This window comes from Chelmon rostratus, chromosome 9 (genome assembly GCF_017976325.1).
Source record: "Chelmon rostratus isolate fCheRos1 chromosome 9, fCheRos1.pri, whole genome shotgun sequence".
Taxonomy (NCBI): domain Eukaryota; kingdom Metazoa; phylum Chordata; class Actinopteri; order Chaetodontiformes; family Chaetodontidae; genus Chelmon; species Chelmon rostratus.
This window is the reverse complement of record NC_055666.1, coordinates 14468148-14488659: the sequence shown is the minus strand read 5'-3', so window position 1 is coordinate 14488659 and position 20512 is coordinate 14468148. Positions and strand designations below refer to the sequence as shown.

The 20512-nt window shown below is 43.6% G+C and overlaps 7 protein-coding genes across 7 annotated transcripts in view; all 7 read right to left on the bottom strand.

Moving 5' to 3' along the window:
* Positions 1 to 20512, bottom strand: part of LOC121611202 (protocadherin gamma-C5-like) — a 214934-nt gene that overhangs the window by 128595 nt on the left and 65827 nt on the right. The window lies entirely within an intron of this gene.
* On the bottom strand, positions 737 to 3184 carry LOC121611213 (protocadherin gamma-A10-like). The gene has a single exon (XM_041943649.1). It carries the CDS (start codon positions 3167 to 3169, stop codon positions 737 to 739), a length of 2433 nt encoding a protein of 810 aa, XP_041799583.1. The 5' UTR covers positions 3170 to 3184.
* Positions 4123 to 6694, bottom strand: LOC121611991 (protocadherin gamma-A7-like). The gene is made up of 4 exons (XM_041944735.1): positions 6259 to 6694; positions 5021 to 5023; positions 4247 to 4968; positions 4123 to 4134 (listed from the first exon to the last, which is right to left on the bottom strand). The coding sequence occupies exons 1-4, from the start codon at positions 6638 to 6640 to the stop codon at positions 4123 to 4125; spliced, it is 1119 nt and encodes a 372-aa protein (XP_041800669.1). The 5' UTR covers positions 6641 to 6694.
* On the bottom strand, positions 7579 to 9972 carry LOC121611990 (protocadherin gamma-A7-like). The gene is made up of 2 exons (XM_041944734.1): positions 9666 to 9972; positions 7579 to 8378 (listed from the first exon to the last, which is right to left on the bottom strand). The coding sequence occupies exons 1-2, from the start codon at positions 9970 to 9972 to the stop codon at positions 7579 to 7581; spliced, it is 1107 nt and encodes a 368-aa protein (XP_041800668.1).
* Positions 10202 to 13237, bottom strand: LOC121611989 (protocadherin gamma-A7-like). Its single transcript, XM_041944733.1, has 3 exons — positions 12961 to 13237; positions 10898 to 11673; positions 10202 to 10234 (listed from the first exon to the last, which is right to left on the bottom strand). The coding sequence occupies exons 1-3, from the start codon at positions 13235 to 13237 to the stop codon at positions 10202 to 10204; spliced, it is 1086 nt and encodes a 361-aa protein (XP_041800667.1).
* Positions 14327 to 16705, bottom strand: LOC121611212 (protocadherin gamma-A10-like). Its single transcript, XM_041943648.1, has one exon. It carries the CDS (start codon positions 16703 to 16705, stop codon positions 14327 to 14329), a length of 2379 nt encoding a protein of 792 aa, XP_041799582.1.
* Positions 18001 to 20460, bottom strand: LOC121611205 (protocadherin gamma-A3-like). The gene has a single exon (XM_041943641.1). It carries the CDS (start codon positions 20458 to 20460, stop codon positions 18001 to 18003), a length of 2460 nt encoding a protein of 819 aa, XP_041799575.1.

Below are 20512 nucleotides of genomic sequence, written 5' to 3'. Positions count from 1 at the left end.
CGAAGCCATTAGTCTAAATACAGGAGAGAAAATGAAGACCGAATGTCCTGTTCTCCACCATACACCAAGAGAAGTACAGTGGGTGTAGCTGCACATCAGAAGCTTCACATGTGCTTAGAAGACCAACAGCGGCCCTTAGAGTCCGATACGAGAACAACAAGTGCTTTCAAGAAAGAAGGGAGGAAGAAAAAAATAATCTTTAAATTGCAGCTGAGTGTGTGCAGCAGCCAAATACCGTTATATGTTTCCAGAGGGTTATGTGTAATATAGTGTGTGCGCCGGTAAATGATGGATTAAAGTAAATATAAAATAACGTAGCCAAAAAGGGGATCAAGTGATCAGTACAGAAAGAGGGAGAGCAAAATGCACTATCAACACAAGTGCTAATTGCAAACACCTTTCTGTCATTGTATCTAGTTCCTTTCTTTTTCCACAAAAGAAAAAAAAAAAAACTAGGCTGGAAGCAGAAACTCTTAACACATGTTATACTAATACCAGACAGAAATCTCCCCATTCAGAACAGATACGACAGGTTGACAGCACATAATAACATGAGAGCAGTTCTCTGTGTGCATTTTCCAAACTGATTCTTTTTTCACTTCAGTTAAGTGGTTCAACTCTGAGAGGAGCTGTCCACCACTCGTGGTACTGAAAACCCTCTCGGACAAGGCAGTGAGATAAACCATAAAACAAAATCATATCTGTCATCTAAAATCCGACAGAATTAATGCAGTGGTCAAAAACCCACCTCTAGAGGAGAGTCTGGTTCATCCAGGATGCTCTTCTCACTCTGCATCCGCTGCATCGTCCCTGTTGAACTGGGGTCCATTATCAGCACGTTCTGACTACCAGCTCTGCCGAACTTACAGTCACTCTTTCTCGAGTCAGTCGTCCTGCACACCTCGTAGTTGTACACGTGTGGCAGAGTCCCTGTCCCCAAAGTGTCTGAGTAACGTGGAGGATAATATGGAATCACAGGCAGGTTGGACTGATACAGCACGCGAGACTGTCTCCATCTGTAGATTTTCACTGATATAATCACCACCAAACACGTGATGAACAGGAAGGAGACTACAGCCAAAGCCAACACTAAGTAAAAAGTCAGGTTGTCATTGTACTCCTTGTCGTGGGGAAAGTCAGTGAACTCCGACAGCACTTCAGGGAAGCTGTCCGCCACCGCCACGTTCACAATGACTGTAGCTGAACGAGAGGGCTGCCCGTTGTCCTCCACTATAACACTCAGTCTTTGTTTCACTGCATCTTTATCAGTCACTTGGCGGATAGTTCTTATTTCTCCATTCTGTGAGCCCACTTCAAACAGCGCCCTGTCTGTGGCTTTCTGCAGTTTATACGACAGCCACGCATTCTGGCCAGAGTCCACATCAACAGCCACCACTTTAGTCACCAGATAGCCCACATCTGCTGAACGAGGCACCATCTCAGCCACCACAGAGCCACCAGTCTGGACTGGGTACAGGACCTGAGGGGGGTTGTCGTTCTGGTCCTGGATCATTATTCTAACTGTAGCTACCGAACTCAGAGGAGGGGATCCAGCATCACGAGCAGTCACGTTAAATTCAAACCACTTGATCTGCTCATAATCAAACGACCTCACTGCATGAATGACGCCGTTTTCAGAATTTACTGACACTAACGAAGATACAGCAACGCCATTAATCTCTTTTTCCTGCAGAAAGTAAGAAACACGAGCGTTTTGGCCCCAGTCGGCATCACTTGCACTGAGAGTAAACACAGACAATCCAGGAGAGTTGTTCTCTGGTACAGTCTTACTATATCCCGACACATCAAATTGAGGTGGGCTGTCATTCACGTCAGACACTTTTACGTTGATATTTTTACTGCTCGACAGAGGCGGGGAGCCTTGGTCAGAGACGGTGATGGTGATATCATACTCAGGAATACTTTCTCTGTCTAAATCGCTCTCGGTGACTATAGTATAATATCCTGGTAATGAAGACTCAATTTTGAAAGGCACGTCAGAGTTAATGGAGCACTTGACGACACCGTTACCATCAGAGTCTTCATCATCAACGTTGACAACAGCTATAGTTGTCCCTGGGGGAGAATCCTCGGATATCGAGTTAGAAAATGACAGAAGCTGTATTGTAGGGACGTTGTCATTCTCGTCTATTATTTGAATAATAACTTTGCACGTGTCAGTATATCCCCCGTGGTCACTCGCCTGAACGTTTAACTGATAAGATTTTGATTTTTCAAAATCCAGTTTACCTGTAACTTTAATCTCTCCAGTCTTTTCATTTATGTCGAAAAGTATCTTCGCCTCTCGAGCAACATGAGCTATGGAAAATGTCACCTCGCCATTAACTCCTTTGTCTGCGTCATTTGCGCTAACAGTGGTCACCACTGTTCCTTCAGGAGAATTCTCCTTGACATCTGCTTTATAAACAGGCTGACTACACACTGGTGCATTGTCGTTTGCATCCAGCACAGTGATATGAACACGCACCGTCCCTGATCTATGTGGCTCCCCTCCATCTGAAGCAAGCAGCACGAGTGTGTGAGTCTCCTCTTTCTCTCGGTCTAGCGGGTTTTGTAAAACCATTTCGATAAATTTTCCTCCATCAGGCTGGCTCTGCACTTCCAATTTGAAATGATCTGAGGGTCTAAGTGTGTATTTTTGAATGTCATTAATACCAACATCAGGGTCATCGGCACCCTCTAGTGAGAAACGAGTCCCTGATGCAACACTTTCAACAATTTTTAAATTGATCTCGTCTTTTGGGAACGAGGGACTGTTGTCGTTTATGTCTATAACCTCCACTGTTACTCGGTAAAGCTGGATCGGATTTTCTAAAATGACCTCGAAACTGAAGCTACAGGGCGTCGTCTTCCCACACAGTTCTTCTCGGTCGATTCGCTCTTTAATAACGAGGGTGCCTTTGTCTCGGTTTAAATCAACGTACTGGCGGCTCCCTTTTGTGATAATACGAGCTTTACCTGATATGAGCCTCGCCACGTCCAATCCTAAATCTCTGGCAATGTTTCCGACAAAAGACCCTTCTGCCTGCTCCTCCGGTACGGAGTACCGAGCCTGTCCGGTCACTGAGCTCAGCTTGAAAAGACAAAGAATCACAAACAGTGCTTGCCATCGGCCTCTGCGAGCGGTTATCCTCATACAAGCCATCATAAATCCAGACGTGTCGACGCTGTGATCTCGTTCAATGCAAAAGCGATGTCATTAAATCCATATGTTGGAAAGGTAGTTATATTTCCAGCTGATTAATACCGCGACAAATGCTGCACCTCAGGCCTCTACGGGCAAGACCGTCGTCTTCCCAAGCAGCAAAACACTGAATGGATTAGAGGGGTGGACCGCTGCACTGCTGATTTGGACAGTAAGTCAGTGATGTATCAACAGCGGCGCTCAGAGCCCAACCACGGTAATGTATGTGGTGTCCACATCACTAAAAAGAGTTGAAATGTTGGATTCACCCATAAATAGTCTTTAGTCTGTTGTTAAACAACGGGATTAACATTTTCTAAAAGAACAGCATGAGTTAAGACTATTCTTATTCATTGACCAGCCCCTTTTCCACAAGAGAATCTTGAAGAAGAAGAAGAAGGAGAAGAAGAACAAAAAGAAGAACAAAAAGAAGAAGAAGAGAAAATCCAGAACTTACATAAAGGTAAGGGAAACAAGAGAAAGGGATTTTTATTTTTCAGGGCCTATTGCATTAATTATATTATTATTTATAATTTCCTGGATTATGTCAGTACACCTTTTCAATAAAAATGAAAATGGAGGATTTGCTGACAAAGAGAATGTGGATTTAAGAAAGGCAAAATATGCACAAAAAAAAAAAAAAAAAAAAAAAATTGATGCCACTGCCAACAATTCAGTTGAACTTCAACTCAATGGAAACTTAAACAGTATGGCTCTGCCTACCTAACACCCAGAGTGTGGTTCGTGTGATTCTCTGTTTCATTTTCTTATTGTGTTGGGAGAAATTTAATGAGAATATTAACAGTTTTGATTGCGCTACAAGACATCGACAAAGCAACTTATCAATGAGTCCACCGACAGGTCCAGCACCATGGACAGCGACAAGAAAGCGCTTCTGATAGGCATGTTTGTGCACTTTACTCCAACGACTGAAGGAAAAGTAAAATACATGAACATCCAGATAATGAAGAATAAAATATTAAATATATGACTCACCAAAGTTGACATTTGAGAACAGGTGCCTGAAAGTTGCCTGTCCACCTGCGGTGTATCAGTCCCAGCTCCATCCACACTCACTAAACTTTGACTCATCGGTTGCATATATTTCATGTCACTCTTTCTCGAGTCGGTCGTCCTGCACACCTCATAGTTGTACACGTGTGGCAGAGTCCCTGTCCCCAAAGTGTCTGAGTAACGTGGTGGATAATATGGAATCACAGGCAAGTTGGACTGATACAGCACGCGAGACTGTCTCCATCTGTAGATTTTCACTGATATAATCACCACCAAACACGTGATGAACAGGAAGGAGACTACAGCCAAAGCCAGCACTAAGTAAAAAGTCAGGTTGTCATTGTACTCCTTGTCGTGTGGAAAGTCAGTGAACTCCGACAGCACTTCAGGGAAGCTGTCCGCCACCGCCACGTTCACAATGACTGTAGCTGAACGAGAGGGCTGCCCGTTGTCCTCCACTATCACACTCAGTCTTTGTTTCACTGCATCTTTATCAGTCACTTGGCGGATAGTTCTTATTTCTCCATTCTGTGAGCCCACTTCAAACAGCGCCCTGTCTGTGGCTTTCTGCAGTTTATACGACAACCACGCATTCTGGCCAGAGTCCACATCAGCAGCCACCACTTTAGTCACCAGATAGCCCACATCTGCTGAACGAGGCACCATCTCAGCCACCACAGAGCCACCAGTCTGGACTGGGTACAGGACCTGAGGGGGGTTGTCGTTCTGGTCCTGGATCATTATTTTCACTGTCACGTTGCTACTGAGTGGAGGGGAGCCTCCATCCTGCGCTTTGACGACGAGCTGAAGCTGTTTCATTTGTTCAAAATCGAAGGAACGCACCGCATGTAAAACCCCAGTTTCGGAGTTTATGGACACATAGTTAGAGACTGGATTACCGCTGATTTGTGTGTCCTCTAAGAAATACGAGATTCTCGCGTTTTGATTCCAGTCGGAGTCTTGCGCACGAACAGTGGTGATGGACATTCCAGGGGAGTTATTCTCTGTGACGTAGGCAGAATATGAGTTTTTGTCGAACAACGGAACATTGTCGTTTACATCAGAGATTCGAAGCTGCAATGTGACAGAGGTAGAAAGGGGAGGAGACCCTGAGTCAGTGGCTTTTATGGTAATATCGTATTCAGAAGTCGTTTCTCTATCAAAATGCTGCTCCGCCACTAAATTATAGTAGTTTGTTAATGATGATTGTATTTTAAGTGGAAGCGTTTTTTCTATGGTGCATTTTATCTGTCCATTTTTCTCTGAATCAGCGTCTTTGACATTTATAACAGCTATTGTTGTTCCGAGAGGGGCATCTTCTGATATAGTATTAGAAAATGACATGATATTAATGACTGGAGCATTGTCATTGACGTCACTGACATCAATTATAACCTTGCTGGTCCCTGTCAAACCTCCTCGATCCCTTGCCTCTAATCTAAGTTCATATTTTTTCTCTTTTTCGAAGTCGATAAGTCCAGCAACTGATATGACACCAGTAATTTCATCGATGCTAAACATATCTACCGTACTGCCTTTTATTTTCGAAAAGCTGAATACTATTTCTCCGTTACTGCCAATGTCTGAATCAGTGGCGTTAACTGTTGTAACGTATGTTCCTTTAGGTGCATTTTCAACGATAGCAGCCCTGTAAACAGACTGGTTGAAAACAGGGGCATTATCGTTTGCATCTATGACAGATATATTTATATCCACCGTACCAGATCTTTGTGGGTTTCCACCATCGACAGCTATCACTTTTAAAAGGAGACTGGGGTGTTCCTCTCTGTCTAAAGGCTTCTGCAGCACCAATTCAGCGTATTTACTGCCGTCTGGATTTGCGTGTTGTTTCAGAATGAAATAATTGTTTGGAGATAGAATGTAATTTTGCAGTGCGTTTAGTCCAACGTCAGGATCAACTGCGCTTTCAACGGGAAATTTTGCTCCAATTGTAGCAGATTCGCTCATTTCAAAGTGGATGTCTTTATTCGGAAAGAAAGGCGTATTGTCGTTCATATCTAAGATCTCGACAGTCACACGGTGAAGTTCGATTGGATTTTCTAAAATCATTTCGAAGCTGAAGCTGCACGGCGTTATGTCTCCACACAGCTGCTCTCTGTCTATTCTCTCATTCACAACTAGAATCCCTTTGTCTGTCTTCAGCTCGGTGTACTGGATGTTTTCTCCGCTCACGATACGGGCCCGACCAGAGCGGAGCCTTTTCAGATCCAGACCGAGGTCTTGTGCTACATTACCAATAACAGAGCCTTTCTTCATCTCCTCTGGAATAGAATAACGAATCTGCCCAGCCACTCTATCGCCCAGTAATGTCAGCAAAATGATAAATCCCACTTGACATCGCAATACGCAAGCAAATCGCCATCTTACACTGATAGGGTAGGGCTGGCCTCGGGTTGCCATATCAGGAACAACAGATCGTGACGAATGATGCGTCCTCACTTGAAGAAAATTAACATGAGCCTATAGTCCATCGAAAATATATTGCACTGCTTTCAGATAACAACGTGCTCCTGGTATATCCCAAGACAAACAGTGAAAAGAAAATTGCCTCTCCACTCTCTGTCCTCTCAGGAAGGGCAGGATCCCCGCTGTCATGCGAAAGTACGGCAGTGAGGGAGGGAGACAGGCAGGCTGTTAACACTGAAATCGTTTTGCTGATCAACAGCGTCACTTAGAGTCAAAAACCTGAACTCCTCTCACTGCGACCAGGAGACACAACATTTATCGCCTGAGAATATTTGGAACTATAGCGCTCAGTTGTTTAGTATTGTTACGTTTGCCATTTGCGTTTTGTTGAAAGCATAGAGTGAAATTAACAATTGGAAGACCAGTAGAGCTCGGTACATAAATTGCACTGACATCCCATCAAATGTTTTACTCTCACACAAATGATTTCCAAAAGGCAACAAGTGACTCTCATATTTTACTGTAAGTGTAGGAACGTCGCTGTCTGTGGTACTGAAACATGCCGTGAAAGGAGAGCAGGAGCCAGAATGCAGGTGTGGAACATCAGCACACACAATATTTATTTCCAAAATAAACCAATTAACCAAACTCGATTCGCTGTATGCTGCAAAGTCTAACGAGTCTAGTATTTAAAATGACATGCAAGAGTCACAATTAGTCCATAAAGTGAAGCGCTTTAATGCTGATGTGTATATAGACATATTATATGGATATAGTTACTGCGCCCTAATTAAGTTGAAAGACTTCATTCCATATATCTTTCATTTCAAAGTCAAAACAGGTGGCAGCAGAGCAAACGTATGCAGTAAACAGTCAGCAGGGAGGAAACTGCGGGATTTGGGGCACACAGCTCCAGGGATTGTATCTTTGAGTCAGGTGAAAGAAACTGAACTAACCTCAAGAGGAGAGTCTGGTTCATCCAGGATGCTCTTCTCACTCTGCATCCGCTGCATCGTCCCTGTTGAACTGGGGTCCATTATCAGCACGTTCTGACTACCAGCTCTGCCGAACTTACAGTCACTCTTTCTCGAGTCAGTCGTCCTGCACACCTCGTAGTTGTACACGTGTGGCAGAGTCCCTGTCCCCAAAGTGTCTGAGTAACGTGGCGGATAATATGGAATCACAGGCAGGTTGGACTGATACAGCACGCGAGACTGTCTCCATCTGTAGATTTTCACTGATATAATCACCACCAAACACGTGATGAACAGGAAGGAGACTACAGCCAGAGCCAACACTAAGTAAAAAGTCAGGTTGTCATTGTACTCCTTGTCGTGTGGAAAGTCAGTGAACTCCGACAGCACTTCAGGGAAGCTGTCCGCCACCGCCACGTTCACAATGACTGTAGCTGAACGAGAGGGCTGCCCGTTGTCCTCCACTATAACACTCAGTCTTTGTTTCACTGCATCTTTATCAGTCACTTGGCGGATAGTTCTTATTTCTCCATTCTGTGAGCCCACTTCAAACAGCGCCCTGTCTGTGGCTTTCTGCAGTTTATACGACAGCCACGCATTCTGGCCAGAGTCCACATCAACAGCCACCACTTTAGTCACCAGATAGCCCACATCTGCTGAACGAGGCACCATCTCAGCCACCACAGAGCCACCAGTCTGGACTGGGTACAGGACCTGAGGGGGGTTGTCGTTCTGGTCCTGGATCATAATCCTAACTGTCACGTTGCTGCTGAGTGGAGGGGAGCCTCCATCCTGCGCTTTCACTGCGAAAACCAGCTGTTTGATTTGTTCATAATCAAATGAGCGCACTGCGTGTATCACTCCACTTTCTGCATTAACTGACACACAGTGAGACAGTGGAGATCCATCAAGATCAGAATCGACCAGAACATACGATATACGTGCGTTTTGGTTTTCATCAGGATCTTTAGCCCTGAGCGTGACAACAGAAACGCCTGGAGAGTTATTCTCGGTGATAAACGCATTATGAACACTTTGTGAAAACACTGGAGCATTATCATTCACATCAGACACCTTTAGATTCAAGGTTTTCTTCGTTGAGAGAGGAGGCATTCCTGCATCTGTCGCAACTACAGTGATGTTATATTCTGAAACACTCTCACGATCTAGCACAGTGTCTGTTACCAACGTGTAGTAATTTCTTAAACTGGATTTAATCTTGAAAGGAGCATTTTGTTCGACAGCACACGCTACTTGTCCGTTTTCACCTGAATCAAGATCTTTTATATTTATGATGCCAATAGTTGTACCAGGAGGAGCATCTTCTGACACAGGACTCGTGAATGACATGACGCTGATGATAGGGGCGTTGTCATTTATATCAGTGACTTCAATTATCACTTTACTCGAATCTGTCAAACCTCCCTGATCTTTTGCATCGATTCTAAGCTCGTATTTTTTATCTTTTTCAAAATCTATTGGACCCGAAACAAATAATGCACCAGTCACCTGATCAATAGACAACAAATCAGCGACATTACTCTTCACGTTTGATATTGAATATGTGATGTAACCATTCGATCCGCTGTCTGCGTCTGTGGCGTTAACAGTAACGATATGAGTGCCCTTTGCTGCATTCTCAATCACCGTGGCTTTATATACTGACTGATTGAAAACGGGAGCATTGTCATTTGCATCTAAAACCTTTATGTCTATATTTACGGTGCCAGATCTCTGTGGATTCCCACCATCCACTGCTATGAGCTTCAGTGAGAGATGAGGAAGTTCCTCTCTGTCTAACTGCTTCTGAAGCACCATCTCTGCATATTTACTCCCGTCTGGATTTACATGCTGCTTCAAAGCGAAATTGTCGTTTGAGGTTAAAACATAATTCTGCAGGCCATTGACGCCGACATCAGGATCCTCTGCACTGTCGAGCACAAATCGCGCCCCAAGGTTCGCTGACTCGCTTATGTCTAACATAATGTCTGATTTCTTGAATGCCGGAGGATGATCATTCACATCCAGCACTTCAATTGTTATGTGATGAAGCTCCATCGGGGTTTCTAAAATTATTTCGAAGCTGAAGCTGCACGGTGTCACGTCCCCACAAAGCTGCTCCCGGTCTATTCTCTCATTCACGACGAGAATCCCTTTGTCTGTCTTCAGCTCGGTGTACTGGATGTTTTCTCCGGTCACAATACGGGCCCGACCAGAACGGAGCCTTTTCAAATCCAAACCAAGATCCTGCGCTACATTACCGATAAGAGAGCCCCTTTTCATCTCCTCTGGTATAGAGTAGCGGATCTGAGCTGCTACGGTACTGAATAAGTAGAGTAACAAAAGAACCATTGCCGATTGAAGTCCGAAATACAAACGCCATTTGCAGAGTGGCTGATGATACGCCATGCCAGAAAGGGGAAAATATCCGAGGGAAAAAGAACGGAGATCCACCGATCAGAATTCAATATGATCCACTCTTGATGATGTGCTTCGTTCATGCATCAGAGGAGGTAAGCAAAGCCTCTAGATCAACAAAATCTTTTCCAACATACGCTTCCTGATGGAACCTCTAAGCCAACTACAGTGCGGTCTCACAAAGAACGCCCCTGAACTGCAACAGGGAGATTATGGGAAAACGTTATATTCTAGTTCAACAGCGTCACTTAGAGTCCAAAACGTGAACACCAAAGGGGTTGGATATAAAAAAAAAAAAAATGAAGAAAGCCTCCAAAGCAAAAACAAAACAAGCAACGAATAAAAACAACAACAAATAATATTAATAAAAAAATAAATAAATGAAGAATGAAAACATGTAATGGTAATTGCTGTCTACAATATCATGGCTACTCTTTGAAAAAAAAAAAAAAAACAAAACAAAAAAACAAAAAACAGTGAACTAATTATGTTGGGTAAATTATATTTGAAAACGTGGAGAAAGTTGACCAAAAGCATGGGTTAACAAAACTGATATAATTACACGATTAAAAGTATTTATGTTGTTATTGTTGATAGTGTTTTTCTTGTTGATATTATATTATCATCACTGTAATGATCATAGTGTGTTTACACGCAGGGATTTCCGATTAGAAGTTATGAGGGAAAAGTAAGGTTTTCTGGCCAGAACGAAGAGTGGGAAAGGGAGCTGTCCGCACTGTGGTGCTGAAAACAACCGGGTTGATGTTGGTTAAACTGCAACCAACAATCTGTTGAAATGTAATTTAAGTTTACAGAAACAATACTTGGAGAAGATAAGACAAAGAGTCGAGCACCTCACCTCCAGAGGAGAGTCTGGTTCATCCAGGATGCTCTTCTCACTCTGCATCCGCTGCATCGTCCCTGTTGAACTGGGGTCCATTATCAGCACGTTCTGACTACCAGCTCTGCCGAACTTACAGTCACTCTTTCTCGAGTCAGTCGTCCTGCACACCTCGTAGTTGTACACGTGTGGCAGAGTCCCTGTCCCCAAAGTGTCTGAGTAACGTGGTGGATAATATGGAATCACAGGCAGGTTGGACTGATACAGCACGCGAGACTGTCTCCATCTGTAGATTTTCACTGATATAATCACCACCAAACACGTGATGAACAGGAAGGAGACTACAGCCAGAGCCAACACTAAGTAAAAAGTCAGGTTGTCATTGTACTCCTTGTCGTGTGGAAAGTCAGTGAACTCCGACAGCACTTCAGGGAAGCTGTCCGCCACCACCACGTTCACAATGACTGTAGCTGAACGAGAGGGCTGCCCGTTGTCCTCCACTATAACACTCAGTCTTTGTTTCACTGCATCTTTATCAGTCACTTGGCGGATAGTTCTTATTTCTCCATTCTGTGAGCCCACTTCAAACAGCGCCCTGTCTGTGACTTTCTGCAGTTTATACGACAGCCACGCATTCTGGCCAGAGTCCACATCCACAGCCACCACTTTAGTCACCAGATAGCCCACATCTGCTGAACGAGGCACCATCTCAGCCACCACAGAGCCACCAGTCTGGACTGGGTACAGGACCTGAGGGGGGTTGTCGTTCTGGTCCTGGATCATTATTTTCACTGTCACGTTGCTACTGAGTGGAGGGGAGCCTCCATCCTGCGCTTTCACGACGAACACCAGCTGTTTGATTTGTTCATAATCAAATGAGCGCACTGCATGAATAACTCCACTTTCTGCATTGACAGAAACATATTCAGAAACGGGAGAGGCACCGATGTTACTGTCTTCCAAAATATAAGATATACGTGCGTTTTGGTTTTCATCAGGATCTTTGGCCCTGAGCGTGACAACAGAAACGCCTGGAGAGTTATTCTCGGTAATAAACGCATTATAAAGACTTTGTGAAAAGACTGGAGCATTATCATTCACATCAGACACCTTTAGATTAAAGGTTTTCTTCGTTGAGAGAGGAGACATTCCTGCATCTGTCGCAACTACAGTGATGTTATATTCTGAAACACTCTCACGATCTAACGCAGTGTCTGTTACCAACGTGTAGTAATTTCTTAAACTGGATTTAATCTTGAAAGGAGCATTTTGTTCTATTCTGCAGTTCACTTGTCCGTTTTCACCCGAATCAAGATCTTTTATATTTATGATGCCAATAGTTGTACCAGGAGGAGCATCTTCTGACACAGGACTCGTGAATGACATGACGCTGATGATAGGGGCGTTGTCATTTATATCAGTGACTTCAATTATCACTTTACTCGAATCTGTCAAACCTCCCTGATCTCTTGCATCGATTCTAAGTTCGTACCTTTTGTCTTTTTCATAATCAATTAAACCTGTTATTGAAATAATACCCGTTTTTTCATCAATCACGAACAAATCACTGAGCCCACTGTTGAGATCTGAAAAATAATACGTCACAATACTATTTGAGCCGAAGTCTGCGTCACTCGCATTAACAGTAGTAACGAAAGTGTCTCTGGGAGAGTTTTCCAGCACTGTAGCTTTGTACACGGACTGATTAAATAGAGGTGCGTTATCATTGACATCAAGAACAGTAATATCTATGTTTACTGTACCAGATCTCTGCGGAGTTCCACCGTCCACGGCTATTAGCTTCAGAGACAGATGAGGATTTGTCTCTCTGTCTAACGGCTTCTGTAACACCATCTCCGCATATTTCTTTCCATCTGCATGAGAGTTTTGTTTCAGAACAAAATTGTCATTCTCGGTCAGAAAATACTCCCTGAGTCCATTGATACCGACATCTGCGTCCTCTGCACTCGTCAATGAAAAACGAGCACCAGTGTTAGCTGTTTCGCTGATTTCAAATCGGATTTTCTCTCTTTTGAACGTGGGCGAATGATCATTTATGTCTGTCACTTCAACTGTAATTTGATGTAGCTCCATAGGGTTTTCTAAAATCACCTCAAAGCTGAAACTACACGGCGTCACGTCTCCGCAAAGCTGCTCTCGGTCTATTCTCTCATTCACGACCAGAATCCCTTTGTCTGTCTTCAGCTCGGTGTACTGGACGCTCTCTCCGGTCACGATACGCGCCCGACCAGAGCGAAGCCTTTTCACATCCAGACCGAGATCCTGCGCTACATTTCCGATTAAGGAGCCTTTCTTCATCTCCTCCGGGATTGAATATCTGATATGTCCGCTGACCATATGGTTGAGATAAAAAAGGAAGAACAGAAGATGCCAATTCTGTCCGTAGCCAAAGCGCCATTTCACGCACCGGGTGGAGGCTGATATTCCACATGCCATAGCAAAAGAAAAACGCGACAAAAAGCTCTTCAGTGATCCAAGCACAATACTTTTTTTTTTAATTTATTTCGCAATTTACCTCAAAAGAAAAACAAAGTCTTTTCAAAATACTGTATACACAGTATCTGAATGGTGATATCCAGTAGTGCGAATCAGTTTTTTCTCGAATGTCAGCCTACATAATGCTCTCTGTCTCCTTCTCTCTCATAGGCCGCTGCGGTTAGGGAGGGAACTGTGCAGTCATGTTTTAAGCACTGACCAACAGCGTCCCTTAGAGTCCAAAATCAGAAACAACATGTAACATAGAATCATATCCTGACACATTAAGAGCTTCATTGTATTTGACTGGTGGGTAATTATAATATTAAAACTCCGTATTCCGCCAAAAAACAGCTCAAAATGATCTCACCCTGAACTTGACTATAATGCTGCTCTTATGCAAGTTACTCAAAATATTGAAAAATCTGAATAAAACACATTTGCTGTACACGTCACACAAATTAACAAAAACAAAATACAGCGAAAATCCTGTTATGGTTTGGGGAAAGATTGGACGTGAAAAGGCAAGGACGTTTGTGAAGCCAGTTGATGTTAAATGAGAAAAGTGAAAAAAACAAAACAAAAAAAGATTGTCCATATAATGATTCAAGTAAAAGTCAAGAATACTGAGCGAGTGCACATCAAGGGACTTTGGTGCCCACACTGCACAAGCACAGTAAGTGAGGAGAAAGTCGTCAGTCCATATTAACACAAAATACAGCTTCGTCAAAGCAATGCACGTGGAAAGTAATACATCGTATTACTGACTGAGAATAAAGGGGAGAATCATTGTATTGATGTTTGAATATACAGTAACTACAAAAGCAGTACTCAAAGACATTCAAAATGAGATGTGTCCATGGTGCTGAAAACGACAGGAGAGCTGGCAGCAAGTCGCAATGGAACTGAACATATGAGGAGAAATAACGGCGTAGAGTCTAAAATAATAATTTAACTGACCTCTAGAGGAGAGTCTGGTTCGTCCAGGATGCTCTTCTCAATCTGCATCCGCTGCATCGTTCCTGTTGAACTGGGGTCCATTATCAGCACGTTCTGACTACCAGCTCTGCCGAACTTACAGTCACTCTTTCTCGAGTCAGTCGTCCTGCACACCTCGTAGTTGTACACGTGTGGCAGAGTCCCTGTCCCCAAAGTGTCTGAGTAACGTGGTGGATAATATGGAATCACAGGCAGGTTGGACTGATACAGCACGCGAGACTGTCTCCATCTGTAGATTTTCACTGATATAATCACCACCAAACACGTGATGAACAGGAAGGAGACTACAGCCAAAGCCAACACTAAGTAAAAAGTCAGGTTGTCATTGTACTCCTTGTCGTGTGGAAAGTCAGTGAACTCCGACAGCACTTCAGGGAAGCTGTCCGCCACCGCCACGTTCACAATGACTGTAGCTGAACGAGAGGGCTGCCCGTTGTCCTCCACTATAACACTCAGTCTTTGTTTCACTGCATCTTTATCAGTCACTTGGCGGATAGTTCTTATTTCTCCATTCTGTGAGCCCACTTCAAACAGCGCCCTGTCTGTGGCTTTCTGCAGTTTATACGACAGCCACGCATTCTGGCCAGAGTCCACATCAACAGCCACCACTTTAGTCACCAGATAGCCCACATCTGCTGAACGAGGCACCATCTCAGCCACCACAGAGCCACCAGTCTGGACTGGGTACAGGACCTGAGGGGGGTTGTCGTTCTGGTCCTGGATCATGATCTTCACTGTCACGTTGCTACTGAGTGGAGGGGAGCCTCCATCCTGCGCTTTGACGACTAACCGCAGCTGTTTAATTTGCTCATAATCGAACGAACGAACCGCACTTACAACTCCAGTTTCGGAGTTTAAAGACACATACGTAGAAACTGGACTACCACTGACTTGAGTGTCTTCTAACAGATACGAGATTCTCGCGTTCTGATTCCAGTCAGAGTCTCGCGCGCTGACAGTAAATATGGACATTCCAGGGGAATTATTCTCTGCGATGTAAGCAGAATAGCTGTTTTTATCAAATAATGGTGCGTTGTCATTTACGTCAGAAATTTTAAGGTGTAGTTTTGTCGAAGTGGAAAGAGGGGGAGAGCCTAAATCGGTGGCTGTTATTGTGATGTTATAATCTGACACTGATTCTCTATCAAAATGCTGAGCAGAGATCAAATTGTAATAGTTTGTTAGAGATGATTCGATCTTAAAGGGAAGTTTGCCATCTATTGAACATTTGATTTGCCCATTTTTTTCAGAATCTGCATCTTTTATGTTCATAATAGCAACTGTTGTACCAGGAGGGGAATCCTCAGACAACGGACTGGAAAATGACATAATATTAATAACTGGGGCATTGTCGTTGACATCAAAAACATCAAATATAACTTTACTTGTTCCAATTAAGCCACCCCGATCCTTTGCCTCCACCCTCAGCTCGTATTTTCTGTTTTTTTCATAATCTATTTGACCAGAAACAGAAATTGTTCCTGTGTTTTCATCAATAGTGAACATATCTGCAGCACTTCCTTTCATTTTAGACAAACTGTAAGTAATGAGTCCATTTGAACCGCTGTCAGCGTCTGTGGCATTTACTGTAATAACGCTCGTGCCCTTAACTGTGTTTTCTACCACAGATGCTTTGTACACCGATTGGTTAAAAACCGGAACATTGTCGTTTGCATCTAACACAGTGACATCTATATTTATTGTACCAGATCTCTGTGGTGTTCCTCCGTCCACTGCGATTAGTTTTAAAGAATAATTGGGACGCTGTTCCCTGTCTAAAGGCTTCTGGAGCACAATTTCACAAGTCTTAGTGCCGTCTGGATTTGCATGTTGCTTCAATATGAAATTATCGTTTGGTGATAAAATATAATCTTGCAACGCGTTTTGTCCCACATCTAGATCCTCTGCACTCTGCAGGGGAAACTGGACTCCAACTGCAGCTGATTCACTGATTTCAAAACTGATAGGCTTATCTGTATTTGGGAAGACGGGAGCGTGATCATTTATGTCCAAAACCTCAACAGTTATTCTGTGCAGCTCCATGGGGTTTTCTAGAATCACCTCAAAGCTGAAGCTGCATGGCGTTATGTCTCCACACAGCTGCTCTCGGTCTATTCTCTCATTCACGACTAGAATCCCTTTGTCTGTCTTCAGCTCGGTGTACTGGATGTTTTCTCCGGTCACGATACGGGCCCGCCCAGAACGGAGTCTTCTTAGATCTAAACCAAGATCCTGCGCTACGTTGCCAATAACAGAGCCTTTCTTCATCTCCTCTGGTACAGAATAACGGATCTGACCACCTACCATGTTAACCGCATGAAGAAGCAACATAAGCGGTCCCATCTGCCGTCGAAATCCATCAAATATTCGCCATCTTGCGGATATGTACGTGAGAGATCTCCGAGATCTCACCATGGTTGAAAAAAAAAAAAAAAAAAGAATTCGAGAAAGTAGTTTATATCCAGTTGATATGACGGTAAATCTCGATGTGTTATCCGTGTCCTGCTCACATCTACACACGTCTTCAACGTTTAAGACTGAGAGACAATGTTCGCCCTGAGCCTCGAAAAACACAGAGAGCCGTCGTAACTGTGTAGTCAGGCTGGGATGGACTGAATGACGACACGACACAGAACATTTTGAATTGACCAACAGCGTCCCTTAGAGTCTAAAACGTGAACATCAAATGAGGTCCCTGCCACACTGACACTCATCAGTCGACAAACTCAACACATCTCGAACTCGCATGGTACACTGGAGTAACTTTTAATGAAGCGTTTGTAAATTAAACAATGCTGAAACTCAGCACGTATTATCACACTAAAATCTATGTGAGTGCAAAACGATTTGACAAGTGAAAATTCAATTTAATTCTCAGACAGTTCACTCGCAGTGCATTCAGTCATAGAGAAAGAAATAAACACCTGGCTTAAAATAGAACAGACAGCACTGTTGTATTTGTGGAAGATATCCACGTTAAATTCTAAAACCATATAAGTGACTCCAAACAAGGACTCAAAGGTTTACTGGAGCTGATAAAGACTGATGTGGAATTCAAGCACTCGCTTTTAAGACATGCTGAAATTCAACAATTGTGTATGGCAACATGTTCGACGTTAAAATGAAGTGAAAGTACAGGGAGAAGGGTCGTTACTTTAATATTCTGAAGGAAAATAAACTCGGATCCTGCATTGTACTACGACACAGTGATGGAAGTCTCATTATTTTAATATGACTATTTTATCACATCAACATCCCCTGGCGCAATAATGCCTCAGCTAATTCAAACATAGAGCATCATGTCTGACGGCCAAGTTGAAAAACAACAACTGCAGAACGTTGGCAGTAAACGTTGCGCTTTGAAGATCGAACGTTATTAACGCAGTGATAATTTCCACTAAACGTAATTCAGGAAAAACAAGGTCGCTACATAATACATTCGTTTGAGATTAGTTTTGGAGCCACTGCTTTGAAAAGTTATGTTCATAAAGACTTCAACACAACAGGTGACCAAAACTGATGTGCTGTCCATGGTGCTGACAATGACGGTATGAAGTGAAGTTGGTTGATCAATGCAACTAATTAAAAACAGAGAGCAAATGGCCATAGAGACAAAACTAAATGACTCAACTCACCTCTAAAGGAGAGTCTGGTTCGTCCAGGATGCTCTTCTCACTCTGCATCCGCTGTATCGTCCCTGTTGAACTGGGGTCCATTATCAGCACGTTCTGACTACCAGCTCTGCCGAACTTACAGTCACTCTTTCTCGAGTCAGTCGTCCTGCACACCTCGTAGTTGTACACGTGTGGCAGAGTCCCTGTCCCCAAAGTGTCTGAGTAACGTGGTGGATAATATGGAATCACAGGCAGGTTGGACTGATACAGCACGCGAGACTGTCTCCGTCTGTAGATTTTCACTGATATAATCACCACCAAAAACGTGATGAACAGGAAGGAGACTACAGCCAAAGCCAACACTAAGTAAAAAGTCAGGTTGTCATTGTACTCCTTGTCGTGTGGAAAGTCAGTGAACTCCGACAGCACTTCAGGGAAGCTGTCCGCCACCGCCACGTTCACAATGACTGTAGCTGAATGAGAGGGCTGCCCGTTGTCCTCCACTATAACACTCAGTCTTTGTTTCACTGCATCTTTATCAGTCACTTGGCGGATAGTTCTTATTTCTCCATTCTGTGAGCCCACTTCAAACAGCGCCCTGTCTGTGGCTTTCTGCAGTTTATACGACAGCCACGCATTCTGGCCAGAGTCCACATCAACAGCCACTACTTTAGTCACCAGATAGCCCACATCTGCTGAACGAGGCACCATCTCAGCCACCACAGAGCCCCCAGTCTGGACTGGGTACAGGACCTGAGGGGGGTTGTCGTTCTGGTCCTGGATCATTATTTTCACTGTCACGTTGCTACTGAGTGGAGGGGAGCCTCCATCCTGCGCCTTTACTACGAGCTGAAGCTGTTTAATTTGCTCATAATCAAAAGAACGAACCGCACTAACAACTCCAGTTTCGGAGTTTAAAGACACATAAGTAGAAACTGGACTACCACTGACTTGAGTGTCTTCTAACAGATACGAGATTCTCGCGTTCTGATTCCAGTCAGAGTCTCGCGCGCTGACAGCAAATATGGACATTCCAGGGGAATTATTCTCTGTGACGTAAGCAGAATAGCTGCTTCTATCAAATAATGGTGCGTTGTCATTTACGTCAGAAATTTTAAGGTGTAGTTTTGTGGAAGTGGAAAGAGGGGGAGAACCTAAATCGGTGGCTGTTATTGTGATGTTATAATCTGAAACTGATTCTCTATCAAAATGCTGATCAGAGATCAAATTGTAATAGTTTGTCAGAGATGATTCGATCTTAAAGGGAAGTTTGCCATCTATTGAACATTTGATTTGCCCGTGTTTTTCAGAATCTGCGTCTTTGATGTGCAAAATAGCAATTGTCGTACCAAGACGCGCATCTTCAGACACAGGGTTAGAAAATGACATAATATTAATAACTGGGGCATTGTCGTTGACATCAAAAACATCAAAAATAACTTTACTTGTCCCGGTGAGCCCACCCCGATCCTTTGCCTCCACCCTCACCTCGTATTTTCTGTTTTTTTCATAATCTATTTGACCAGACACAGAAATTGTTCCTGTGTTTTCATCAATAGTGAATATATCTGCAGCACTTCCTTTCATTTTAGACAAACTGTAAGTAATGAGCGCATTTGAACCGCTGTCAGCGTCTTTGGCATTTACTGTAATAATGTTGGTGCCTTTTATCGTGTTTTCTACCACAGATGCTTTGTACACCGATTGGTTAAAAACCGGAACATTGTCGTTGACATCTAACACAGTGACATCTATATTTATTGTACCAGATCTCTGCGGTGTTCCTCCGTCCACTGCGATTAGTTTTAAAGACAAGTGCGGATGTCGCTCTCTGTCTAAAGGCTTTTGCAGCACCATTTCAACATATTTACTGCCGTCTGGATTTGCATGTTGCTTCAATATGAAATTATCGTTTGGTGATAAAATATAATCTTGCAACGCGTTTTGTCCCACATCTAGATCCTCTGCACTCTGCAGTGGGAACTGTACGCCTACTATAGCCGATTCACTGATTTCGAGACGGATCACCTTATCTGTATTTGGGAAAACGGGAGCGTGATCATTTATATCCAAAACCTCAACAGTTATTCTGTGCAGCTCCATGGGGTTTTCTAGAATCATCTCAAAGCTGAAGCTGCACGGCGTTATGTCTCCACAAAGCTGCTCTCGGTCTATTCTCTCATTCACGACTAGAATCCCTTTGTCTGTCTTCAGCTCGGTGTACTGGATGTTTTCTCCGGTCACGATACGGGCCCGCCCAGAACGGAGCCTGCTCAGATCTAAACCAAGATCCTGCGCTACGTTGCCAATAACAGAGCCTTTCTTCATCTCCTCTGGTACAGAATAACGGATCTGACCACCTACCATGTTAACCGCATGAAGCAGCAACATAAGCAGTCCCATTTGCCGTCGAAATCCATCAAATATTTGCCATCTCGCGCATACGTTGGTGAGACATCCTCTAGTTGCCATCATGGCAACAAAGGATTAAAAAAAGGCGATGTTTATCCAATTAATATGACGA